Source organism: Saccopteryx bilineata, chromosome 3 (genome assembly GCF_036850765.1).
Source record: "Saccopteryx bilineata isolate mSacBil1 chromosome 3, mSacBil1_pri_phased_curated, whole genome shotgun sequence".
In the NCBI taxonomy this organism is placed as follows: domain Eukaryota; kingdom Metazoa; phylum Chordata; class Mammalia; order Chiroptera; family Emballonuridae; genus Saccopteryx; species Saccopteryx bilineata.
The window spans coordinates 262,457,094-262,484,054 of record NC_089492.1 but is presented as its reverse complement, the minus strand read 5'-3'; the positions used below and the strand labels follow the sequence as shown (position 1 = coordinate 262,484,054).

General features: G+C 50.9%; 1 protein-coding gene and 1 long non-coding RNA gene across 5 annotated transcripts; one reads left to right on the top strand and one right to left on the bottom strand.

The window, feature by feature from the left end:
* The first annotated feature begins 2,618 nt into the window (after nt 1–2,618).
* LOC136331309 (uncharacterized) lies at nt 2,619–5,383 on the top strand. Its single transcript, XR_010730468.1, has 2 exons — nt 2,619–2,693; nt 5,187–5,383. It is a non-coding gene; the product is annotated as an uncharacterized lncRNA (long non-coding RNA).
* Nucleotides 2,692–26,301, bottom strand: HEYL (hes related family bHLH transcription factor with YRPW motif like). 4 transcript variants are annotated; one of them, XM_066269565.1, is made up of 5 exons: nt 26,226–26,301; nt 9,565–9,631; nt 8,471–8,554; nt 7,207–7,288; nt 2,692–4,432 (listed from the first exon to the last, which is right to left on the bottom strand). In XM_066269565.1, exons 2-5 carry the CDS (start codon nt 9,625–9,627, stop codon nt 3,762–3,764), a joined length of 900 nt encoding a protein of 299 aa, XP_066125662.1. In that variant the 5' UTR covers nt 9,628–9,631; nt 26,226–26,301; the 3' UTR covers nt 2,692–3,761. The 4 variants fall into 4 exon arrangements, with proteins under 4 accessions (XP_066125662.1, XP_066125660.1, XP_066125661.1 ...); XM_066269563.1 differs by lacking the exon at nt 26,226–26,301 and adding an exon at nt 16,383–16,529; XM_066269564.1 differs by lacking the exon at nt 26,226–26,301 and adding an exon at nt 16,383–16,473 and having other exon boundaries at nt 9,565–9,627.
* Between the last annotated feature and the right edge of the window lie 660 nt (nt 26,302–26,961).

Here is a 26,961-nt window from a genome sequence, read left to right as displayed (position 1 = left end):
GGCGAGGAGTAGACCTCTGTGAATGTTGGTGCATTTGTTGCAAGCCAAATCCCTCAGAGGGAGCCAGGCCAAGGGTGGTGAACAATACCCGCTGGCAGGGACGCCTGCCTGCCTGCAGCTGTCATGTGCACTCCAGGGCACACTCACACTTCTCTTTGGCCAGAGCCTCCTCCCCATTGGCCAGAACTTCCAGTTCCCTGGCCCTGGCTCTCACTTCACTCTCCAGCCTCCTCCCAAAGTTAACCAGTGGCTGGTTCTCCTCTAGGGGAGCCTGTATCATCCAACAGTTTGAGTCTGGAAGATTCCTCACCTCTCTGGTTCATTTAGTCAACAAATAATTTATTGAACAGCAACTTTGAGTCAGGAACAATGCTTGGCACTGGATACAGGGTAGGAAGCAAACCTGGCATGGTCCTAGCCTCACAAAGCTTACATGCTGGTGAGGGAGACAGTCAACCAAGTACACTCATAAGCGGATGTGCAATGGCAAGTTCCTTATAAAGGGAAAGTATAGGGAACTTTGAGACTGGTTAACTAGTAGTCAGAGAAGGCCTCTCTGAGGAGGTGTCTTTTATGCCAAGACCTGAGGATATGCAGAGCTCAGCCAAGCAAAGGGTAGGGGAAGAGAATTCTAGGTATGGGAACAGCATATGCAAAGTCTGGGAGGCAGGAAGGTAGTTGGGATGTTGAGCTGAAGGCAGGCCAGGGTAGCAGAAGCACAGAGAACAAGACTGGGATTGGCCAGAAATGAGGCTGGAAGTGAGGTTGAGACTAGAAGAGGAAGAGCTTGAATTTTATCTCCGGAATAATAGGGTAATAGAGTAAGGTTTTTAAACTAGAGTTGATGTCATTTGCATGTTTAAAGCTCTCTCTGATCTCTGCTGAGTAATGATTGACAAAACAAGAGGGAGTGAGCCAACTAGGCAGGGCAGCGATGGGGCAGGTGCTGTGTCCTCCAAGGGGATGGCTGTGGGTTCAGAGAGAAGTGGACGGACTCTAGAGATACTTAAGAAATAAATCGCTCAGAAGTTTCTAGAAGAACTAAAAAAACCAAAAAACTTTATTGGATGTCTGCAACAACCCCAGCAATAGGGTGGGAGTTGGGGGGCACCAGAAAGGCTTGGGAATATAAACAAAAGATACAAAGCCTCAACCACAGAAACAATAACATCCAGTCACCTTTACCCCACAGTCTTTCGGGGGGGGGGGGAGAATGAACCCAAGATCATCGAAGATGCTGAGAGTTCTGGGCCATTTCACCTCATTCAATGGCATCAACAGATTCTTTTGGAGTTGGGTGCTGGAAACATGGAAATAGGATTCCCACAGCCCCACTGAGTAAATGCTAGGGCTAGGAAGTCGCCAAACGACAGGACTGACCTGGCATCCCAGGGGCAGTGAGCCACTACCTGGGAGAGCCAGAGAGAGGGAAGAGCGAGGCTGGGGGAGGGGAGGGAGTGGAGAGGGAAGAAGAGGGAGGGGGAAAGGATGAGTTCTTCCTGCCTTTTGTGAGAAATGCAGAGTTGGTCTTACCCTTCTGCCTCTTTCCCCTTTAAACCCTGTCCCTATTCCTGGGAGCCTGCTGCCGGCCCTGCCCTCCTGTCCGTCTTTCTTAGGAACACTCCAGGCCAGTGACCCACCCCTTCAATTGACACCCTCTCTCCTCAAGGTTGCACATCTCAGATGGGTGCAGGGGGACAGCGATCTGATGGAACTAGCACTGAGGAATGAAAGAATTAGTTGAGCTCTTTATGCCTCTTTGAGGAATGTGCCTTTCCAAAAGAGCTTTCTGGGCCATTTAAATGATCTCTGCCCTGTGACCCACTTCTCTGAAAGGGCTCTTTTTCCCCAGGGCTTTTGCAAACTCTACTTTTGAGCCCTGGGAGTCTCCTCAAGTTAGTTTCTGCAGACTGTAGCTTCAGCAAAGGGTGGGGTGGGATACTCTTTTCAACAGTGACATTTGAAGTATTTAATAACCGGCATGAAATAAGCACCAACACAGGAATTGTCAGTTGGAGGACTCCCAAGACCTCGGGTCTGCCAGGCATTAAGCAGCACGGGGGTCTGGGGAGCAAAGCCATGTGGTGGGGACACTCAGAGCCGCTCAGGGGAAGCAGGTATTTACCACTGAGCACAGATGAGCTTCTACATTTTAACAACAGTTCTGGCAACACCAGTCTCGCTGAATGTCAGTCCTGGGTCTGCCTAATCTTGTCCACCCTCGGCTCTCCCACCGGGAATGGTTGCTGGGTCATTTGTTTCCTCTGTTAGAGAAAAAGTAGTCTGGGTTGAGCTGGGTAATCAGATGGCTTCTGAGCAGAGCCAGCTGTTTGGAATCTTGGGTGAATGGGCTCTCAGGCCCTCGACACCCTGTGTGACCTTGCATGGCCAAGCAGCCTCTGACTGTCCTTCCTCTCACCCTTCCTCAGTTATTTTTGTCCAGCCTGACAGCCCTTGGCTGTCCCAGCAGTCTGGGCTCCGTGAGCCGGATGCAAACCAGGCAGCACAAACGTCTGGTTTTCAATCCCAGGGGGGATGCCTCTTTGGGCGCCATCATGTGGGAACATGGCTGTCCACACAGCACACCCAACGGACACCACACGCCTGGAGAACGGTGACAGAGCGAGAGGCAGAAAGCTGGGTTCACTCTACTCAGCTGGCTCCTGTCTGAGAGCACTGTCCCGGGCCTGGTGGTAAGGACACCCTATCATGCAGCCCTACTCTACCGAGACACCCCCCCCCCAAGTTGTGTGCAAGGAAGGGCTGGTGAGCTGGAGGAGGGGTGTCGCAGCTGGGAAGAGGAAGGAGCAGGCCCTACTTGGCCCCCAACCCCAGGCCAGGACCATGGTGGACAGCAGATCTGTCCTGTGGCTTGCTGCAATGGGGTGGGCCAAAGACAGGTGGGCAGGGGCAGATAGGGTCCCAGGAAACCTCTTTGTGGCCCTATTCCTTTACTGTCTCAGGAAGCAAGGTAGACACCGTGTTCTGGACCCCCGGGCCTGGGCCCGTTGCAGCCAGTCAGTCATTGCTCCTGGTTGGGGTCTGATCTCTCCTGGGAAGCAGCCAACCTCAGGGCACTGTGTTTTGTTTGTTTGTTTGTTTGTTTTTTTGTGAGAGAGACAGAGAGGGACAGACAGGGAAAGGCAGACAGGAAGGGAAGAGAAACGAGAGCATCAATTCTTTGTTGCGGCTCCTTAGTTCTTCATTGATTGCTTTCTCATATGTGCCTTGACCAGAGGGTTACAGCAGAGCGACTGACCCCTTGCTCAAGCCAGCGACCTTGGGTCCAAGCTGGTGAGCCGTGCTCAAACCAGATGAACCCACGCTCAAGTTGGCAACCTCGGGGCTTTGAACCTGCGTCCTCCATGTCCCAGTCCAATGCTCTATACACTGCATCACCGCATGGTCAGGCCTATTGTGCTTTTTCGATCAAAGCTTTGTTCCCAGAACTGAGATTCATGACTGCTGCACATGTGTACTGGGGCAGGAGAGGGGCCTGAGCACAGTTTTTAGGGCTCTCCAGAACACATCTGTCCAGGTAAGAAGTGAGACCAAGTCTCTGAGGTCAGAACAGTTCCAGGAGAGCTGAGTGGACAAGCTGGGACGAGCAGTGAGGAGGGAAGGTGGGTCAAAGGAGGGGAAGCTTCTGATGGGTACAGACGCCTTCACACACGAGTTAGTCCAGGAGGCAGGGCAGCAGAGGCAGAGCCACTTTCAGAGCTCCGGGAAGAATTCTCCTTACTCCTGGGTTGGAAGACAGCTCAGAAAGCCCCGACTTCTGTGATTTCGGAGACCCAGGAGCGAGAGAGCCCAGCCTCTGAGGGCCTCCCAGCAGGCCCAGGGGAAGAGGGCCTGGGGGCAGGAACAGTGGCATAAGCAGGGGACCTCCCGACACCAGGGGGCGTGGGGGAAGACCGCAGGAGGGGTGCCATGTGGCTGCTCCTGGCAGCCCTGCTGCTGGGAGCCACAGGCAGGGGGACAGCAGGCCTCTCCAGAGGGCGGACCCTCCGGGTCAAAGATGCCCCTCGATTGGGCAGCAAATTCCTCCGGGGTGGCAGGACAGTGCCAGCGGCTCTGCGTACAGGAGCGGTTCGGAGGGCTGGGATGGGGTAAGCAAGAGAGGAGGTACCGGGGAGGAGAGGGCCAGGCACTCTTCCTAGGATGGCAAGCTGGCTGCTCGGAGCTGACAGCCCTGGACAGCTATGGAAGAAGGGCCAAGGCCAGGCAGGGAAGGCCAGGGGGCTGGCTGGTGTGGGCGAAGGCTCCATCTCGGCGGCATAGCTGTTGAGGTGGGACAGAAGGCGAATCCGGACAGGGTCTGCACGGCTGCTGGGTCCTTCCAGGACCCCCAGGTACCTGATGACCTCGGTGAGGCACTCCCGGAAACCAATGCTCCGAAAGTCAACTGCCAGGGTTCGGGCATCAAAGAATCCTGCAAAGTGAGGTGTGATGAGGGCATGCCCAGTGCGGGACACACAGTGAGCCTGGGGTAGACTGCCTGAGTTCTGCACCTGCCTCCCCCCACTCCCTCTGTGACATTGGGCATGTCTGAGCCCCAGTCTCTCCATCTGTAATGTGGGAATCATCATCCCTACTGGGGTGGAGGGACTGGGTTGTGAAGGCCAAACACTAAATTATGAAGCATTATAAAATTGTAAAAATATAAAGTATTATTTATAGCACAACTTATGACTAACGCAATGCAACCAAGATAACTTAAGTAGACATTTGCTATGTTTGAAAGGGCTGTGCACGTGCAGGGGTAGGATAATCCTGTCTGGTGATGTGGGCAGGTACTGGGAGGCTCCTTGGAGGGCCACGTCACAAGTTGCTGGCCATAAACAAGTCTCTTAAGCTCTCTTTGCCTTAATTTTCTTAGCTGTAAAATGGGCATATAACAGTACCTGGTGCATAGAATTGTGAGGGCGAACTGAAATGAAATGGTATACAGAAATGCTCAGTAAATTACAAGTTAGCTACTATTTATATTACTGACTTGGACACTAAAGGAATTCTAGTTTGTCAACCAGCCCAAAGGGCAATCTGGAAGGCAGGACCCCATTCTGGTCTTGAGCTGCTGCCATTAGGCCGGGGATACTCATTGGCTGATTTCAGTGAGGAATGACCAGGTGGCCTGCCCACTGCCTCTCCATACCTTCCTTTCTCTTCATTCTACCTTCTGGCAGATATAGAACAGCCCTGGTGAGCATGAGCCTAATGACTATGGCAGCAAATACCTGGTCCCTTGTTCACAGCTGAGGCCCCTACAGAGGGACGGACAACTGGGCAGGAGACGATGTTTGGAGTCAAGCCTCCTTGGAAGCAAGAACACTGGCTGTGCTGTATGCTTAGCTGTGCTGACTGAATAAATCCCTTAACCTTCTATTCTTTTTTTTTCAGAGAAAGGAATGGAGAGAGGGACCAGTTTGTTGTCTCACTTATTTATGCATTCATTGGCTGATTCTTGCATGTGCCCTGACTGGGGATTGAACCCACAACTAATGCTCTAATCAACGGGGCTACTGGGCCAGGGTCAACACTGTTCTTTTATTCTTTTTAGTGAGAAAGAGAGATAGACAGGAAGGGAGGGAGATGAATCAACTTGTGGTTGTATCACTTCAGTTGTTCATTGATTGCTTTCTCATAGGTGCCTTGACCAGGGGTGAGGGCAGCCTGTGACCCCTTGCTCAAGCCAGCAACCTTGGGCTTCAAGCCAGCGATCATGGGGTCATGTCTATGATCACACACTCAAGCCAGTGAGCCCACGCTCAAGCTGGTGAGCCCACGCTCAAGCCGGTGACCTCAGAGTTTTAAACCTGGGTCCTTAGCATCCCAGACTGGTGCTTTATCCACTGCGTCACCGCCTGGTCAGGCCCAACACTGTTCTTTTTAACTAGTGTTTATTGAGTTCTTACTTAGCACTTAATTTGCATTATCTGAGTTAATTTTCATAAAAACCCTTTTATTACTCCCTTTTTAGAGATGAGGAAACTGAAGAATAGAGAAGTTAAATTATTTGTCCAAGGACATAGAGCTAGTAAGTAACAGAGCCAGTATTCAAATCCAAAGCCAATGCTCTCAACTGCAACTCTCTGTCCTCCCATTGGCCTTTAGCCAGAAGGTGGAGATGACAGTAACCCCACCCAAGAGGTTTTTGGGAGAACCAAATGAGATAACATTAGTGAAAACAGTTTGAAACTATAAAATGCTGCCCAAATATTAGTCACTATTTTTATTTTCATTTGATAATCACAAATGTAGTTTGAAGTATCTCCCTCACTGGTTGATTAGTGACAGAAGTTTCCCCTGCTGGCCATGCATGCCTTTGGCAAAAGTCCTCAGACTGACCACCCGCACTGGTCATCGGGCGTGCTTCCTAATCCTGCAAATTCCTAAACTCCATCCTGGACCTACTGCCTCAGAATCTCTGCGGTGTGACCCACGACTCTGCCAGTCCCCGGATGACACTGCTGCACACTGAGAAGCATGAGGCTGTGCCACTTAAAATGCAACTGTCCCCTCCAAAGGGAGTAAGTTAAGGTTTTAGGATTTAGGTCTTTGTGACCAGGTATGTGGAGGTTTCAAGGTTTCCCAATTGTGAAATCACCAAAATACACAGAGGCTCCATGCAGACAAAATTTCTATTTGTCCGGAAGTCTTTTTAAAGCCACAGTTCCAGGACTTTATTGTAACAGGCTAGTTCAAAATAACGGAAGAAGTTACAATGGTATTCTACTACAATCCCACGACTGATCTTCAGCTGTGAGCATGACATATGACCCCAGCACTGCCAAGGACACAACGGCACAGAAGCTGTGGTGGGCACACTAGCGAAGCATCTGTGGCTAAAAATTTCAGGCAGCCTGCTCCCACTGGGACCCCAGTGAGAATGAGCTCATTCGGGCTAATGCTTAACGAAGCCCTGGGGGTGGGGTCAGGAGGAGTAGTCTGTTGGAGAAGGAGTGGCGTTGAGGAAAGAGTTGGGACAAATGGAGACACTGAGAGTGGAGAGGGAGGTGCCAAAAACAGAAGAGAAACAAGCTTTGCAAATGTTCTACCTGGATTTGCTTCAGCCTCTCTGTGGACTGTAAGCTCCACTCCCCTTTCCCAGGGACCACATCTACCTTGCTCATCAGTGCATCCCCAGGGTCCAGCCCTAAAATACTGGCTGCATACATAACTCCCAGAAAAGCAGAGCATCAGTACCTGTCCCACCAGTGGCGTGGAGCATTTTCAAGTGATCTACCGTCATCTGCAGGACCTCAGCTTTCTCCAGCTTAGAGGAGCCCTGTGTGCACAGGAGACAGAAGAGTGAAGGCTGCCAGCTGACCCCTCTCCTCACCTCCCTGCACAGTGTCATCAGTACCCACTGTCTCAGTTTTCTCACCTTCCTCCCATTCTATCACTGCCTGCAATTGGGCCTCTGCTTTGGCCAGGATCTTCAAATCTAACAGATTCTTTCAGTTCTCATGTTAGTCCCCTTGTCCACTGCATTGCTGACCATCCTTCCTGCAAATTCTGTTCCCCTGACTTCCATGACAGCCCTTTTTCCAACTTCCCCTTTCACCTTGCCTTTGGCTCTGCCTGTACCTTAAAACGGTGGTGTCTCCAGTGGGGCTTGGCTCCCTTTTCTCACCCTGCACACTCTTCCTGGAGGATCTTGTCTGTCTCCGTGGCTTCCTTTGCCATCACCAGAATGTCACGCCTACATTCCCACCCACCTCTAAAATAGCTCTCCGGGGATCCAGGCTCTTACCACACCAACATCTAGCTCATCATCTTTCCCCCAAAGCACTGCTCTCCCTCTATTCACTCCCTTGGGAAATGTTTTCTAAGTCTCCAGTATCACCTGGTCTCCCAGGTGAAACCTGAGGGTCAGACTCTCCTTGAGGGCAGGTAGCTGGTCTAGTCCATGGCTGGTCTTGTGAAGATTTTAGTGAACATCTGTGGAGTGACTGACTTTTTCTCACCACCAGAAGGGAAAATACATGACCTATGACCATGCCTTGGAACACGAGGTGAGAGTCCTTGAGGCTGTCTGACTGATACAACTGTCTGACTTCCCACTGTCGTCCCTCCACCCTACCATGTCCAGTGTTTGAGTGCTCACTCACCGAGCAGCCTGTTTTACTTTCAAATAGCTTTGGAAATGTCAGTAGTGTGGAGGGTCGGGCACTTTAGAACCACACAGTTCTGTGTTCCAGTTCTGATCTGCTATGTATTTATTAGCTGTGTGACCCAGTATATGTTATCTCACCTCTCTGTGCTTCAGTTTCCTTACCCGTGCAATGGGCATAATAATCCATTCTCTTCAGGATCATTTTGAGGATTCAATTTAATGGGATGATGGACATAAAGCCATAACACCTAACACACCTCAGTAAGTATAAGTCACTGAACTGCAGGCAGCTACTACCAATCAATAAGAGATACCATGATTTCCTCTAGCACAATCATCAATGTCACATACCTGTTTTTCAAAGGCGGTGGGGACCAAGCGCCGCAATTCAGAAAGGCTGCTGTTGATACGGTCTCGGCGCCGTTTCTCTATGATCTAAAAAACAAGCATTTACACACAAGCACTTCACAGTCAGTTCAATGTGCCTTGATATGTTTCTTCACAATATTTTTGTGAGGGAGATAAATCTGTTCTTACTTTATGGCAGAGGAAACTGAGGCTCAGAGAGGGGAAGTGACTTGTTTAAGGTCACACAGCAAGGAAGTACAAAGCTGGAAGAACTCAGATCTCGTGTCTTGATGGGTAGGGGAGAATGTTCAAAGCAGTTAAACACTGGCACAGCACCAACCAATCAGAACAGGAATACCAGCCACAGCACTGGAGCAGGCCTGGAGACCCCTGCTGGGCCAGGGGTACCGCTTCAGATGCTGAGAAATTAGGTCTGAGTTGTCTTGGGCATTGCCCTCTCCAGTTGTGACTGCCTTTCATTCACATTATCTCATTCTCATCTCACAATACTGGTAGCAAAATACTGAGCGCATGGCAGGAATTATGCCCCCCCCCCCCATTTTACCAATAAAGAAAAGGAGAACAGTGGTTTGCCTAAAGTTTTCTGGTCAGTGAGTGGCTGGGCTGATCCCTGACAGATCCCAGGTCTTTGGGCTCCCACTGTAATAAGCACAGCTGCAACTGGGGGGGAGTAGAGGGGCTGGGATAAGACAGCCAACAGTAAGCAGGGGCACCACCTTCTGTCCCCCTCACTCACCCCTCAGCGCACAGAGGCAAAATGAAAGTTCTGGGTTCAGAGAGAAGAGGAGGAAGGCTGAAATACACAATAATGGCTAATTGTGTCATGTATTGTTCTGAGTGTGTTACATTAGTTCCCTTAATCTTCAAAACAACACTTTGAGGTATGTACTATCATTATTTTACTTACACAGTTGAGGAAATGGGGCACAGAGAGTCATCCCCCTAGCTACTTGCAGAGTAGGGATTTGAACCCAGGCAGTCTAATCTGGAGTGATGTTTCTGATCAGGTTTCTCCAGGCTAGGCCCCTGGGGACCCAGGGTAAACCTCTGTTGGGCAACTCTGTTGAGACACTCACCCCTCTGCGTTTCTTCCTGGCTTGCATCTGCGAAGGACTGGGGGTGGACAGAGGCCTGGCCATCTGGCTGGAGAGTAAGGGAAAGGTAAAAATTTCAGAGCTGGGGAACCATCACCCTGGCCTGGAGTGACCCCGTGGGTGAGCACAGCCCCCTTGCTGGGCAGCTGTGGTCTCCCAGACTGGGAGGAAGCGCCATGTGGGAGGGAACGAATTCTCCCCCCTTCTCTCTGGGGCCCATTTATTCCTGGACCAAGTCCTTTTCTGCACTGGATGAACCGTTCTGGGGCAGCTGGGGGCCGAGGGGGACTTAGTTCTCACCTCTGTCCCGGCCCCACGCCCCTCTCCCTCACCACGGCTGGAGGGCGGGCATCGGAACTGTGACTGGCCACTCCGACTCCTGCAACCTGATCCCCGGGGCGGGGTGGGCGAGGGCACGGGCCAGCGGCGGTGGGGCCGGCAGGCGGGTTGGGTTTCACAGGGAGCCGCTGGGAACGAGCGTGGAAAGAGCAGATGCTGCTGCTTCCCACGGGCCGGGCGCGCCGGCTGCCCGCCCTCCGCCGGGGCTGCAGCTGCCGCCACCTCCCACGCAGCACGGCTAGGGGCAAGGGGGAGCGGCATCTGGGTCACACGCCCCTCTCGGACTCTCGGGACACTGCTCTGGCCTCCCCAGAAGGCCCCAGACCTGTATAACGCTGGCCTTCGCTTAGAAAGCCCGGCTAAAGGCGGGATGGCTGCTGGCACCCCAGGAGTTCCCATCACAGGGAAGAGGCTCAGCCCTGGGGGGTTTTCCTGCCCAGACTGACAGAAATCCTTCCCACCCCAACTGCTTGCCCTCTTAATGGTTTCCTGTTTCAGAGGCCTTGGAATGGAAGGGATTCACTGGGTTGCACTGAGAACCATTCATTGGCCAACACCCCAGAGTGTCCCATTCAGGCCCAAGGTTGGACTTGGCTTCCATGAAAAGACACCAGGTCAACAAATAACTTTAGACAAGGTGACTTCCTCATCATTTCAAATGCAAAATGCCACCTATCTGAACAGGAACCCATGAACTTGCCTTCACCTCATACTTCTCTTCTCCATGCCCAGGTTCCCATCTCAGTAAAGATACCCTATCTCCAGGTCTGCAAAGGGGGACACCTGGCCACTGGTCCGCATCCCACCTCCTCAAAACCTAAAATACATCTCATATCTGTCCTCATCTTCACTGCCTCTCTCAGGACTAAGCCTCTATCATCTTTCATCTGAACATCTGCAAGAATCTATTGTTGGGTCCCTTTGCACCCATTACCTCCTACAAGCAAGCAGAGTGATCATTTTAATGCCAATCTGATCTTGTCACTCCCTTAAAACTCCTCAGGGGTTTCCCAATGCTTATAGGATCAAGGCCTGGCCCCACCAGCCACCGTCACCTCCTAGACTCAACTCTCTTTGTTCTCCGTGTTCCTGTGAATGTACTAACTCCTTCCTGTGGTTGCACATATTGTTCCCCTAGCCTGGAATTCTCTGGTCTACCCCGTCTGCCCACTCCCAAGACCCTGCCATGTTGCCTAGTAATACATACATATATGTATACATACTTTTTTTTTTTTTGCAAGAGAGAGAAAGACAGATAGACAGAAAGGGAGAGAGATGAGAAGTATCTACTTGTAGTTGCATCACTTTAGTTGTTCGTTGATTGCTTCTCATACATGCCTTGACTGGGGAGTTCAAGCCAAGCCAGTGACTCCTTGCTCAAGCCAGTGACCCTGGACTCAAGCCAACGACCTTTGGGCTCAAGCCAGTGACAATGGGATCATGATGATCCCACATTCAAGCCCACGACCTGGCACTCAAGCCAACAACTCCGTGTTCACACTGGTGAGTCTGCACTCAAGCCAGCAACCTCAGGGTTTCGAACCTGGGACTTCAGCATCCCAGGTCAATGCTCTCTCCACTGTGCCACCACCAGTATGACTTGCCTGATAATTTATACCACTCTCAGGTCTCAACCCAAATGTCACCTTCCTGGGAAAGCCTCTTCTGATATCTTCCTTCTTATTAGGTAGGTATCCCTTACTCCACACTCTTATAGCATCCTGCATTCACAGAATTATGCCCATTTTTTGTTTTATATTTACATGATTATTTGGTTAATGTTTCTCTCTCCAACAAGTCCATAAGCTCCATGAAGTCCTGACCTACATCTGTCTCATTCACTACTGTATCCCCCATACTCAGCAAGTGTTTGGAACATGGAAGAGCTCATAGTTGAACTCCCGCCTGCCCTCATCTTTGGCATTACTGGGAAACAGAGATGTGACCATAAAATGTATGTCCTAGGTCTTTGTGGAATGGAGGCATATGTGGCTCACCAGGAAGGTCCCAGCCCCCATGATTACTCTCTCGGCATCAAAGGTTGGATAATTTTCATCATCTGCTCAAAGAGAGAAAGTTGCAGGAGAGACCAGATCAACATTTGTCAAATCCTGCTGCAGCCACATCTGGAAAAGGATTGTCTCCATCCAAACATCTGGATCAGAAGGCTGGTAAGAGACCAGTGGAAGCTCCTGGGAAGGATGGCCCACCAAGCTAGGTTCAGGGATCAGACGGCCAGATTCTGAGATCTGTAGGGCAGCCTGTTTACAGAGCTTCACTGGGGACAAGCCCCAAGAGCCAAAGTATGCTAAGAAACACAGCCTTTGTCCCCCCAGCTGGATAAGGATTCTCTAGGGGTATTGGATTAGCTTTGCGCACGTCACTGCCTCTGAGCCTGATCCCTCCTCAGGGACCATCTGTTGGAGGCTGACGCACCCCTTTCAGGACAGGTGGCTCTGCCATCCCTTTTCCAGTCTCCTGGTTCCTTGTTCTCTGCAGTACTCTTCACTCCCATATCTAACAGGCAAAACTCACTTCACAGTTTTCCTGGCATCACTAAGCACATTTCCCTGCTGTGAGCCTAACAAAAGCCCCATTTTACAGAGGAAGACGCTGAGGCTCAGGAGCTACGGCAGCTTGCCCAGCCAACACAGCTGCTGAGGAGCAAAGCCAGCATGGGAATCCATGTCTTCTGGCTCCAAAGTCAGCATTGTTTTCCTTCTTAATTGCCATTTCCTGTATGTCTGAATAGCCCTCCAGTCCCCTTATCCTTGAAACTCCCAAGAGCTCAGCCTGCGCTCATTTCCAGGCTGAGATCTGGCCCTGACACTGACAGGGAGGAGGTGTGAGGGCTTCTTGGCTGACAGGCTGAAAATAAGGCAGACTTTAACAGCCCCAGAGAAGATATGTGGACCACCAAGACCTGCTTCATGGACCTCGAGTGGTCCCTAGCCAGAATTCTGCGGTAGTCTCTTAGGGGAGGGCAGTTTCTAGGTGGTCTGGCTGCCAGTCCTGACCACCCTCAGTGCTCACCCTCAGTTTCCCCTTGGGAACTGCTAGTGGAGCCCCTGTAGATAATCCCACTCATTTTGCATCAACCAAAGGTAGAATCATAATGTCCCCAATGAAGGCAGCTCAGACAGCACTGAACCCACTGGTAAAATGAAGAAACAGAGAGGGGAAGGGATCTGCTCCAGGCCACCCAGCAAATTAGAGGAAATTCCAAGTCTACTGACTTTTAACCCAGTGCTCTTCCCAGTGTACCCCATACATTCATCATCACATCCTGTAAATCTCACAGCCAGTACTTTCTGTTCTAGACAGCATGTCCACATTCACTTGTCTCATTTATTGCACAACGGCCCTGTAAGTTAAGTATTATCGGGGCCATTTCATATTTCAGAAAAACTGTCACTTGATAGATGGCGTGACAGAGACATAAAGAATTAAGAATCATGCCCTGTAGCCTGCCCAGGCAGTGGCTCAGTGGACAGAGCGTTGGACTGGGATGCAGAGGACCCAGGTTCAAGACCCCGAGGTTGCCAGCTTGAGCGTGGGCTCATCTCATTTTGAGCAAAAGCTCACCAGCTTGGGCCCAAGGTCACTGGCTCGAGCAAGGGGTTACTCGAGCTGCTGTAGCCCCACGGTCAAGGCACATATGAGAAAGCAATCAATGAACAACTAAGGTGTCGCAACACGCAACAAAAAACTAATGATTGATGCTTCTCATCTCTCCGTCCCTGTCTATCCCTTTCTCAGGCTCTCTTTCTCTGTTTCTGAAAAAAAAAAAAGAAAAAGAAAAAAAAAAAGAATCATGCCCTGTAAATCCAGTGTGCAGACCTCCAGTCTTTTAATTAGACCATATGGTCTCATGAACATGTACCCTCCACCTGAATGGCAACCCATCAGAGAGTAGCATTAATTGGAAGCTACCTTGTGCCAAAGCAGGGAGATGTTCTTTAATGCAGTAATGACTGCATTAAAGTCTCACCCTATAAAGTAGGTATTAGCATCCTCATCTTGTAAGGTAGAAAACCAAGGTTAGGTTCAGAAATGCCCAAGTTAGAGGTGGTGAGTCAAACTCAGGTCCATCTGACTTCAAAGGCTACCATGTGCCTTAAATTATGTAGGAACAACCTACAGACCCTGATCGAGTGCCTGACATGTGGCAGGTGCTCATTAAATGTTTGCAGAAGGGGAAGGGAGAGGCTGTATTCTCAGTTCTGTCCCAGCATGTGTCAGGGAGCTGGGTTCAGATAGGAAGGAGCTCTGTGGGCGATTCCCACAGATGGGGCAGGATACCACCACCAGGCTGATGCCCAAAGTGACATGGAACACACTCTGCTCTTTACTCTCCCATCTCTGAGTGTGGGGGGTTTGTGCCCTGTCTTTGACTCCCAGGGAGGCTGGTTGCCCCAGTCCCATGGCCCTTGCCACTGTTTATCTGGCTGTCTTTGTACATGAAGCTCTTCTTCTCTGAGAGTTCCCTGAGGGCAGAGGCTGAGCAGGATACATCTGGGCCCTCCCACACCCAGCCTAGGGTCTGGGCCACAGCAGGCATCGTTCAGTGATCCCTGAATTGAAGCATTGATGTCTGCTGGGGGGGAGGGCCCTTTGGTGAGTGCTACAAAGAGGGGTCTATAAGTCAGCTCTGCCAGATGTCCAACTGCTTTCTCTCCTCTGATGAGGTCTGCTCCTCTAAGAATTGAGACAGTCTCTCAAAATGGGCTCTGGCTGAAAGGACAAAATGCTGCAGAGGGAAAAAACTGCCACTGATCCTTTAGGCCACAACCCAAATGGCACCACCTCCAAGAAGCCCTCCCTGCTGCCTTTGGTTATAAGTGACCTCTCCCAGCCTGGGTGCCTTCATAACCCACAGTCTGTCTCTATTTCCATCTTCCATGGTCTCTGTGTGACCTGACAGGTCACTGGCCAGGCTGTGAATTCTTGAAGGACAGAAGCCAGCTCTGATCAGCCTACCTCTCTGGCATCAATTTCACGCCTCTGATTCATGAAAAACCAATGACATTGAATTTGAGACCCCCTCCCTCTACCATCACTACATGCTGCTGGGCCCTTCTCCTGTTCCTAGCAGGCAAAGACTCAGGAATTGCTTCTCTAAAGAGCGGTTTCTGCTAAACAACTTAAAAAGGCTACTAAGTTGCATGGAAAATATTGTATACTCCATATCTAATGACAGGATGCAAGGGGAATATCTACTGTCTTATCTCCAATTATAAACTATAAATAATTGAAAGCTGGTGGCATTTTACTAGGATTTGTGATTGAGGCAGGATTCCCTGCTCTCAGAAATTGGAGATCATTGAACTTATGGAATATCCTAAAAAGCATCCCTGTGAATAAACTGAACTGCCTCTCCCAATTCTATTCTAGAGAGTCAGATGTGAGTGAGCCACAAGAGATCAGAGCCTTTTCTGTCCTCTCCATTCTATTGCTGAGGAAACAGGCTCACAAAGAAAAAGCAATGGCCCAAGTTCTTGCAATCTCTGTTGATCACACAGGCATGGTGAGTGGCCTAAAGGATCACCTCGCATGGTGAGTGGGGTGGCAGATTTGGACTGTGATCCAGACCTGTAGACTGCCAGTCAGCCCCTGTTACTCTTTCAGGGTTCTGGGTGTCACATGTTGGGTGCCTGATACTAAGCATTTGCTATCTGCTGGGCCTTGTGCTAAGCCCTTAACAAATACTATCTCATTTGATTTTCCCAATATTCCCATAAGGTTGGGTTTGTTATTTATATCCGTTTCACAGATGAGGAAACTGAAACTTAGTTTGTTCGCACAATTGGAAATAGCAGAACTTTCCATGTGCAGTTTGTTCTACAGGTTTAAAGCACGTCAGGATATTTACTAAGAGCAGAAAGACATTCGCAGCAGGGTGGTACAGTAGAAAGGGCACTGGAATTGGAGCCGTCACCATGGGCAAGTCAGCTATCACTTTCCTCAATATCAAAACCTTATTCAAAGTCCAATTTGCTCAAGGGACAGAAGTCTTTCTTCCCCTAGAAGCTTTCTGTGTACTATATGAAACGTGCACCTAAGTTAGGGTAGAATTGGGAAAGAATGGTTATTCTGCATAGTCAAAGGATTCCAGACAGGGGGTGTGGTGCCAACAGTCCATGAGGGTTTTCCCTAAGAGCTTCAGGGAAAACGCGCCAATAGCCTCACCTGGGCACTCGGACAGAAAGAGATCACCAACACCAACAGGACATCAGACCCGCTGAAGGCTGACTCTATCCCAGCATCCCGAGCCATAAATGGCCGGGGGTACACAGGAGCCCAGGCCCTCGTGGATGTAACAGCACACACTGCACCCCCCTGCCCTACCCTACACACCCCTGTGGGGCACAGCCCACACCTGCGTCTCCGGAGGCCGCATGAAACTAGTCTCCGCGTTCGGGAGCCAGTCGGCGCGCCCAGTCCCCCACCCGGCCCCTTACCTAAACTCGCCCTCGCGGCCCACGTCGATGGGTCCGTCGGACTCGCCGTCGGAGCCTCTCGGCTCCCGGGGCCGCTTCATGGCTGGTGTAGGCTGCCAGGTCTCCGCCGGGCGAAGCGGGCTTTCAGCCGGCAAGTCGGCCCCGCCCTTGCCCCGCCCCGGCCCGCCCCGCCCGGGGGCGCCGCCACCGCCCTTTCCCAGGGCTCTTTCCTGCGCCGCAACCCCTGGCGGCCCGGCGCCCCCTCACCCCCGCGGTGACGCGCAGGCCGAGCCGTGGGAAGGCCCCGGGCGGCCACCGCCCCCACCCACGGCTAGGAGGTCTGGCTCTGCTCCGCCGCCTCGGCCAATTCACGCCGGGTGGCCTTGGGCAGGTGCCCTTGGAGGCCTCCCGAGAAAGCCAGGGGTCCCTGTCTGTCTCTGGTTTGCCTGGGGCGCTGCCCGTCTATAGAGGCGCCACTCTGCGATGCCCCAGCTTCTGTAAAGGTCGACACCGCCAGCTCCTGCCTTGTGGTTTTGGCGGCGGCTGAGATGTCGGGTTTGGTGAGGGTGGATGAGGGCGACCGTGGCCTGATTCTAGACAAGAATCCCCCTGCAGCTTCTTCCATAGGGGTCCAAAGCAAGTGGAATGTGTGTGTGCGCGCGCGTGTGCACGCGAAGGCAGGGTTTTAGGGGTGAGGTCAGACTTGTGAGCGGCAGCTAACATCCTCAAAAGTGATGGCCGAGGTTGTGGCCGCATCATCAGAGCAGGGCCGACTCTGGCCAGGGTCCCTGAAGATCTGACTGGATACTGGCGGCAGTGGAATCAGTTCTCCAGCTTGGAAGGTGTCCTGGGAGGCAAGGGCACCAGGAGAGGGCTCATTCTGAAGCTGTGGCAGGCCTTCAGAGGTGGGCAGGAAGACACCCTCCAGCCTACCCCCAACAGACAAAACTGTTCACTCAGTGGGGGCTCCAGCCCCGAGGGAAGGGGCCTCAAGGAAGATTCTCAGAGATTCACCTGCTCTCTCATGGGCCAGTACTTCAGAGAAGCCCTAAGGCTCAGAAGGAAGCAGATGGGAAGCCTCTCCGAAGGGGAGTTCACAGGCAGGGAGGAGGAGATCGGAAGGCAATCTTGTTATGTGGGTCTCAAAAAAGTCCTTCCCTTTGATTCAGCCACCAGGACCAAGAGAAAGCCATCCCTTCATTTGGAGAATGGGGTTGGTCATCTGAGAATGACTGCACTTTCACCCCCACAGCAAGACCTGTTTGGGGACACCTGATTATTATGGTGGTGGGAAAGAACATTCCCCTGCCCTCTTGCACACGTGTCCACAGACACAACCCTTGGTCAAGCACACAGACACATACACAGAGACACATACTGATACACAGCAGTCAGTACCGCCTGGGCTTCCTTGGGAGGCCCTAGTGGTCACCCCAGACACACTATGGACTCTTCTTACAAATGCCTTTGGCACTCACATAACTTTTGCAGGCACACACCAATGGAGTGGAAACCTCAAGCAACATAGAAGTTGCACAATCTATGCACTATGCATTCCCTGGAAAGGCAAAAGTCAACCATGCCTTGCAGATGTGTTCTGCCCTGTGTGATCAACAGAGATTGCAAGAACTGGCAGTGAAGCAGATTTGCAGGGGAAGGTCAAAGGCTGTGTTGTGGGTATGTTCATGTGAAATGCCCTGGGTCATCAAAATGGAGTGCACAGTTAGATAGGGGGTCTGGAGCTCGGAAAAGAGGTCTAAGGTGGATATTTAAATTTGGAAGTCATTATGTAAGATGTAGCACTTAAAGCTATGGGAGTGTAGACAGACTACCTAGAGAGAAAGTGTGACTAGAGACAGAGGGGCCAACCTAAATAGTTAACATTTGGTAAGCATTACTAAAACACCTGAAACTGTTTTGTAAGTGTTAATTCATTTAATCCTGACAAGTCTATAAAGTGGTAATATTATTATCCCAACTTTACACATGAGAGAGAAGGGCACAGAGAGGTGGAGTAACTCTGCTTAAAACGGGCAAGTAGTAAATGGAAGGGCTGGAATTCAACAAGGCAGTTTGGTTCCAGAGCCTAATTATTAGGCTTTATTGCTTTATATAGCTCTTAAACAGGAAGCTATATTATCTAGTACTAAGCCTAGAGCTATGCCATCAATGCAATAGCCATGAGACATAAGCAACTACTAAGCACCTGAAATGTGGCTAGTCGGAATTGTTATGTGTAGTAAATGTGAAATACACACCAGATTTTTTTTTTTTTTTTTCTGAAGCTGGAAACAGGGAGAGACAGACAGACTCCCGCATGCGCCCGACCGAGATCCACCCGGCACGCCCACCAGGGGCGACGCTCTGCCCACCAGGGGGCGATGCTCTGCCCACCCTGGGCGTCGCCATGTTGCGACCAGAGCCACTGTAGCGCCTGGGGCAGAGGCCACAGAGCCATCCCCAGCGCCCGGGCCATCCTTGCTCCAATGGAGCCTTGGCTGCGGGAGGGGAAGAGAGAGACAGAGAGGAAAGCGCGGCGGAGGGGTGGAGAAGCAAATGGGCGCTTCTCCTGTGTGCCCTGGCCAGGAATCGAACCCGGGTCCTCCGCACGCTAGGCCGACGCTCTACCGCTGAGCCAACCCGGCCAGGGCCCACACCAGATTTTTTTTAAGGAAAGAAATAAAATATTTCTTTGATTTTTTTTTTAAGTGAGTGGAGGGTATATAGACTCCCACATGCTCCCCGACCAGGATCACACAGCAACACCCATCTAGGGCCAATGCTCGAATCAACTGAGCTATTTTTAGCTCCTGAGGCTGATGCACTTGGACCAACCACGCTATCCCAGCACCGGGGCCAATGCTCAAACCAATAGAGCCACTGGCTGCGACAGGGGAAGAGGGAAAGAAGGGGGTGAGGAAGTAGAGAGAAGCAGGTGGTCGCTTCTCTTGTGTCTACTGATCGGGAATAGAACTGGGGACATCATACACCAGGCCAATGCTCTATCCACTGAGCATTGATATTTTTTATAATGATTACATATTGAAATGATACTATTTTATACATGTTAGATTTAATAAAATAGATGATTAAAATTAACTTTACCTGTTTTCTTTTTCGTCTATTTAATGTGGCTACTAGAAAATTTTTAATTGTATATGCAGCTCCCATTCTATTTCTTTTTTTTAAAATTATTTTTATTTATTTATTCATTTTAAAGGAGACAGAGACAGAGAGAGGGGGGGAGGAGCAGGAAGCATCAACTCCCATATGTGCCTTGACCAGGCAAGCCCAGGGTTTTGAACAGGCGACCTCAGCATTCCAGGTCGAAGCTTGATCCACTGCGCCACCACAGGTCAGGCTCCCATTCTATTTCTATTGGACTGTGCTAATCTAGTGCAGGGTTTCTTAACCTTAGCATTACTGACATTTGGGGCTGGAAAATTGATTACTGTGTGGAGCTGTTTTGTGCATTGTAGAATGGCTAACAGCATCTCTGGCATCTACCCACTAAATGCCAGTAGTACCTGCCTTAGTTGTGCAATTTAAAATGTCTCTAGAGCCTGACCAGGTGGTGGCACAGTGGATAGAGCATCAGCTTGGGATGCTGAGGACCCAAGTTCGAAACCCCGAGGTTGCTGATTTGAGCACGGGCTCACCAGCTTGAGCATGGCATCCCTAGCTTGAGGGTGGGATCATAGACATTATCCCATGGTCACTGGCTTGAGCAAGGGGTCACTGGCTTGAGCAAGGGGTCATGGCTCTGCTGTAGCCCCCTGGTCAAGGCACATATGAGAAAGCAATCAATGAACAACTAAGGTGCCACAACTATTAGTTGCTGCTTCTCATCTCTCTCTCCCTTCCTGTCTGTCTGTCCCTCACTATCTCTCTCTAGATAGATAGTTCCTGGGGGAGAAGTCACCCCTGGTTGAGAAGCACTGGTCTAGAGATGCTCCAAGATTTAGACCCTGAGAGAAGAGAAAGAGCTGTCAGAGGACAGTGGGAAGGAACAGCTAGTGAGGTGGAGAAGAGCAAGAGCGGGTGTTACAGGAGCCAGAAGAGTGTTTTGAGTACTTGGTCATAATCCTTTAAAATATCAGTCAGATGATGTCTCTTCTTGCTTAAAACCATCTATAGGCTTTCCATAACATTAAGAATAAAATGCCAACTGCTTCCCATGGCCTATATGTAGGGTGACTATATAATTTATCATCTAAACCTTGGGCACCTTTTAAAGGGAAAGGAAGCAATACAAATAGCTATGCTGGGACAGTCCAGGGCATACCGATGTATGGCCACCCTAAGCTCTGGCCCCTGCCCGTGCCTTGCTCGCTCAGCCACTAGAGTCTTCTTGCCATTCCACCAATAGCTCATACTTGTTTGCACTGGGTGTGCCTTCTACCTGGAATCCTCTCCCAGTGCTCACTTTGGCAGGACGTGTACTAAAATTGAACGCCTCTTCTCCCATATCTTCTCAGATTATCTCACTCCATTGCAGGTCTTTGCTCAACTGTTTCATCCTCAGTGAGGACTCTTTTTTTTTTTTTAAATATTTAGGGGTCACATCAGGATTTTAACTAGATCCTAGGTGATCCATACATTTTTTTAAATTTTATTTTTATTTTATTTATTCATTTTTAGAGAGGAGAGAGAGACAGAGAGAGAGAAGGGGGGAGGAGCTGGAAGCATCAACTCCCATATGTGCCTTGACCAGGCAAGCCCAGGGTTTCGAACCAGTGACCTCAGCATTTCCAGGTCAACGCCCCATCCACTGCGCCACCACAGGTCAGGCAGGACTCTTTTTAAAAAAAAAAAAAAAAAAGATTTGTTTTGTGACCCAAGGATGGCCTATCTTGAGGAATTGTCTACGTGCATTTTCTTTGTTAATTTTAATGGGGTGACATTGATAAATATGTTCAGAGTGAGGACTCTCTTGACCTCCTATCTAAAATAGCCACCAACCCCCAGTCACTCTATCCCCAGTGCATTTCATCTCACTCTACAGCACCTGTCACTATCATTGGTATACATGTTGATATATTTGTTTATTGTCCCTGTCCCCCACCAGAAGATAAACTCATTGAAGGTAGAGATTTGTCTCTTTTCTTCACTGCTGAATCCCCAGCACCCAGAATAAGCTCTTTGAGAGGCTTGGCTGATGGGAATGTACACTAGGAGACTAGCTGGAGGGAGATGTGGAATCCAGGCTGTTTGCTCTTGCTTTGTTTTGTTTTAAGATGGGAAGGAGTAGGGCATTAATAAAGCACCAGGAGACCACCACTCCACGGGACTTTTATGAAAAGGCTTCCACACTGACTGTGAAGTTCTTAGGGACAGGAATCATTTTAGTTGTTCACTATTATGTCCCTTAGTGCCTAGGAAAATGTCTGGTTCACAGTAAGCATTTAAAAAAAAATTTTTTTTTTTTTTCTGAAGCTGGAAATGGGGAGAGACAGTCAGACAGACTCCCGCGTGCGCCCGACCAGGATCCACCCGGCACGCCCACCAGGGGGCGATGCTCTGCCCATCCGGGGCGTCGCTCTGTTGCAACCAGAGCCATTCTAGTGCCTGAGGCAGAGGCCATAGAGCCATCCTCAGCACCCGGGCCAACTTTGCTCCAATGGAGCCTTGGCTGCGGGAGGGGAAGAGAGAGACAGAAAGGAAGGAGAGGGGGAGGGGTGGAGAAGCAGATGGGCGCTTCTCCTGTGTGCCCTGGCCGGGAATCGAACCTGGGACTTCCTCATGCCAGGCTGACACTCTACCACTGAGCCAACCAGCCAGGGCCTTAAAAATTTTTTTTAAGATAAATAAGTAAGTAAAATAAAAATAAAATTTTATTGCACTTACCATGTACCAGGCACTGTATTATTTGGCATTCATTAACTCATTTAAACCTCACAATGAGCCATGATAGAAGTTACTATTACCTATTATAGTCTCATTTAATGAGACATGGGGAAGTTAAGTAACTACTAAGATGACAGTCAGTAAGTGGTAAAGGTGGGACTCTAACCTGGTGGGCTGGCACCCAAATTCGTGCTGGTAACTGTTGCATCATGCATTAGAGTTGGGTAGACCAATAAGAGGCTCTTATAACAGGCCAGGCAATTGGGACTGGTTTAGAGGGAATGAAGAGGCCACAGATCCGAGCGATTCTGAGGTCCTGTCTGGGTGACTGAGCATATGAATGTGAACCAATGGAAAACATAGAAGAAGCTGAAATGTTCAGGGTGGTCATGCTGTTTGGGAGACCCATGGGACACCCAGGAGGAGAACCTGGAGAAGTCTGGGCTGGAGCAGAGATTTGGTGGCTGGCAGCTGAAGCCATGGGGTACATGAGCTATCACAAGGAGCTAGTGCAGAGCAAGGAGGAGGAGAAGCCAGCACGGAAGCCTGGGGAACAACTCCGGGAAAGAGGAGGAAACTGGCAAGAATGGAGCACCAGGGGCCCAGACAAGAGAAGGCCAAGAACAAGGGCCTGGTCTCCAGTCCAGGGACTCTAAGAGGAAAGTGTGCAATCATGAGGTCACTGAGGCCTTGGCATAAATGGAGGAGGCAGAAGCAGGGGCCAGATTCGTGGATGGGAAAATGTCTGAGGGAGGTTGGAGAAGCAGGTTTGAGGAAGGGGCAGGTCAATGACAGAGGGCACAAAGGTAGCTCCAGAGGCCAGCAGGTTCTTGGGGGGATTTGCTTGCTGATGGAGAGTAAATTAGGAGTAGTCAGAAGTGAGCTCTGGGGGTCACTTGAGTAGCAGTGAGCTTCGGTCCACAGGGAGGGAGGCAGAGAAGGGACCTCTACCCTTCCCACTTCCCCAGCCCCCAGCCCTGGATCTGAGTGAGCAGGAAGAGATTTTCAAGGGCAAGTTTCAGCTCCAGCAAACTTACTTAATCCCTGACTCCCACACAGGTCAACCCCTGTCTTCTCTCAGGGCTGTTACTCCGATTGCTAAACTAACATGACCTTCAAATGGTTGGGTTGCGTGCGTGCCATATGCTGAAACAGGGGCCTCTGTTGGCCAGGCACTGAGCTGCTAACTGCTGGGTGGAGGAGCTATCCCGGGGTCCCAGAGGAGAGGGTGGTTGCACAGAGGTGCTCGGTAGTTATTAATCGTGCAGTCATTTGTGTCAGTCTGTAGCACACAAAAGCAGGAAACAGGTTGGGTTTGTTCACCATCGTCTCCTGTGTGCCCAGCAATGTCTGGCCCATAGTAGGTGTTTGATGAATATTGACCAAGTGACTAGCGAGAGGGAGGGAGCTAGGGGGCTCCTGGAGGCCTCTACCTTCCCTGTGGAGGAGGTGGTGCCCGACCCCTGGGAAAACAGTCACAGAGTCATAGCAGGTACTGTCCTGGTCCAGGGCCTGGGGAGAGGTGGTGGGGGGGTGGGGGGGGTGGGGGGCTGGAGCCCCCGGGTGTGCCCCTCAGTCTTCCTTCTGCAGAGCCTTGGCCCTCCCTTTGTGTCTGGGGACACAGAGACCCAAAGAGGGGCAGGAACATCCCTACAGCCTCACAGTAAGGCAGGAGGTGAGCCAGAATAAGAGCGGCCCTCTCTATACTGTGGTTTCTCATTGGTAAAGTGTGGTGATAACAGAACTACTCTCCACAGGCTCCTTGTGAGGATTAAGTGAGGAGAGACGCATAGAACAGTGCCGCTGTTTGGAGTCAGAACTGGGTAACGTTAGCATTGACTAAGCCTCTGTTACCAGGCATTTTCTCCTCCAGAGATTCATCTAGTCCTGAGGTTCTACCTCCTAGAAACCAACAGTTCCCAAATTTATATCTCCAACACAGACCGTTTTTCTGAGTTTTGGACCCATATATTCAACTGCCTAGTATTTCTCCTTACACTCATGTTGGTCCAACTATGTGCCAAGACCAGTCAGGGCGTGCTGGACTTGTCCCGGTACACCCACCCCCAGCTCTCTGTGTCCGGGCCACATCTACAGGGCCTCCAGCCCACACGGCAGCCATCCCCATCACCGCTTCCTGCTTGGTGTTTGGCCCTGAGAACAATCTGAGCCTGCTCCCCTCACCCCCTCCCTGACCCCGCTCTCCCAGGCCCTTTCTGTCCTCCCCTTGCCCTCCTCCCTGCTCCCCTGGGACCCATCAGTGCTCACTCCCCACCTCCCCAGCTGCCACCACAGCTGGTCACTGACGGAATGCGCAGCTGCTGTGAGCCACATGTGATGAACAGGCGGTGCACAGCCACCCCTGGGGCCCACGGGGTGGGGTGGGACCATCTGTCTGCTGCTTGTCTGTCTAACACACACACACACACACACACACACACACACTCTCTCTCTCTCTCTCTCTCTCTCTCTTGAGCGCCTTCTCCAGGGAAGATGGTGGACAATATTGATTTGGTTCCCCTTCTCCATCTCCGGGCTGCAGAGTTCATGAGAGTCGTGCTCATTTGGAGGGTCCAGTGGCCCAGCTCAGAGCCCCTTAGAGCAGACTGGCTGGCCTGGCCCTGCTGTTTGGATGCACATACACTCCTGTGTGCAGGTAGTGCAAAGCCCCACCCAGGCTGCCCAAGGCCCAAGTGGTGGCTGGGTGATCAGAGCCTCCCAAGCTTTCCCAGGCTCTGGGGCACAGCCTGCAATGGAGGAAGCCGGAGGCCTCGACACATTCCAGAGCCCCCTTGGCAGCACCCAGAGGCTGCAGAGGCTTCTCAGCCCTGGGGCAGAGCCAGCAGCGTCTGTCCTGGTTCCCACACTCTGGCCTCTCCAGAATCTCTGCGGATTTCTCCTCCATGTGTACACGATGTCAGCACAGACAAGGACACTGGGGGTGGAGGAAGGAGTGAGACTGAGGACACCGTGCTCCCTGATGTCAGATGGACATGAGGAAGGGACGAGGAGGATGGGGGAGGTGGTCCTTGGCATTGCCCACACAGTAAGAAGAAGGTGATTTGACCTCTGGCTCCCTAGACTAACTGGGTCCCGACACTGCCCACTGCATTCCTGTTAGAGCCCCTCTCCATCTCCCAGGGCCTCAGCTTGTTCAAATGTAAATTGAAAATAAGATGAGCATCCACCTCCTACATATATTAGTGAAGACTGTAGAATCTTCACTATTCTACACAATCTCCACAGTCTGGGCACAGCTCACTCTCTTAGCACTTCCCTGAGCTCCACCCTAGCCCTGACATTTCTCATGTTTTAGAACACATAACAATAGGCTCTTGCTTCTGAGTCTGCCTTAAAAGCCCTTCCCTTTATCTGGAAAACTCCTACTCAGCCTTCAAAGCCCAACATAAAAGTCCTTATGTCAGAAGGCTGTCCAGCCTCCCTTGAGTACCAGTACTGTTTCCTTATACTCCCATAATTCCCTCTAGGGTAGCCTGACTTCAATATGCTGTACTGTCTGCTTACTTCCTCTGACTGTGCTTCCCCAGGGAGCTGGCCTTTCTGGGGCTGATGGCCACTCTCAGGAGCCCAGGCACAGCACCCCCTAGCCTGCGGGTATCCAAGCATAATCAGGACATGGCTTTAGGCCTGGCCCTACCCTGATACTGCCAAGTAAGCTTCCTACCAGGTCTGTCTGGTCTTAACAGGCAGAGGAACTAGCTTACCAGATGCCAAGGAATTTCTTAAACCCCCAAAATAGCCATGGTACCCCTTCCCCCACCCAGGCCGGCCGTCCCAAAGGCCCACTGTACAGATGTGGAAAACAGAAGCCCAGAGAAGGGAAGTCAGCAGCAGAAACTTGATTAAAACTCAGGGCTCTTGCCCCAGTCCAAGGTTCGGAGGCCCTTTTCCCCTCTTGGGTGGAGGATATGGAGGCTGTGGAGTGATAATGGGGTCGAGGCAGGTCACAGGTTGGGGGGGAGCCCCAGACTTGAGAAGTAAGTAGCCGTTCCTTACCTTTGGCTATGCTGGTATTGGTTTCCACCATGTCCCTCGGTATTGACAGGGAAGCTTCACTTCTATTCCACCACTTGGTAATGATGAATTGTAAGATCATCAGGTACAAGCTATCCTGAGGAGCAGATGGGTGTGAGCCCTACGGCCCGAGAGAGGGTTCGTCGTCTAGAGACAGATGCTAATGCCAGGCAGAGGTGTAAGAGATGTATTGAGGAAACCACTTGTAAGGATCAAGGGAGGAGCCAGAGTAAGCAAGAAGAACCTCTGACCATGATGAGAGTTTGACATCCATCTTCAGAGGGAGAAGGAAGGATGGGTAGGAAGGGCCTCAGACTGCCAATGGAGCTCTGAGAAAGTACTTGTCAGGCCCAGAGTCAAGATTGTCTATTAGCCTGACCTGAGGCAGTGCTGTGGATAAAGCATTGATCTAGAATGCTGAGGTTGCCAGTTCAAAACCCCAGCCTTTCCTGATCAAGGCACACATGAGAAGAAACTACTACAAACTGATGCTTCCCATTCCTTCCCCGCCTTTCTCTCTCCCTCTCTCCTCTTTTTAAAATCAATAAACGAAATCTTTTTAAAAAGATTGTCCATTAGAGGAGCCACGTAGGACAGAAATAGCCTGCTCTAGTATCCCCACTGTGCCCAGTCACCAAAGGGAAAACATGCTATCTTTGGATCTGAAGGTGCAGCAGCTGGCAGCCGTTGGTTAATGACACTCCTAGCAGCTGGTTCT

Excerpts from the sequence above, each read along its gene's own strand:
- HEYL (XM_066269563.1), bottom strand. The coding sequence starts at position 16,462 with ATGAAGCGGCCCCGGGAGCCGAGAGGCTCCGACGGCGAGTCCGACGGA. Across the intron at positions 9,632-16,382 it reads GGCCGCGAGGGCGAGTTTAG|CCAGATGGCCAGGCCTCTGT; the intron begins GTAAGGGGCCGG and ends CTTACTCTCCAG. Across the intron at positions 8,555-9,564 it reads CCAGGAAGAAACGCAGAGGG|ATCATAGAGAAACGGCGCCG; the intron begins GTGAGTGTCTCA and ends CTTGTTTTTTAG.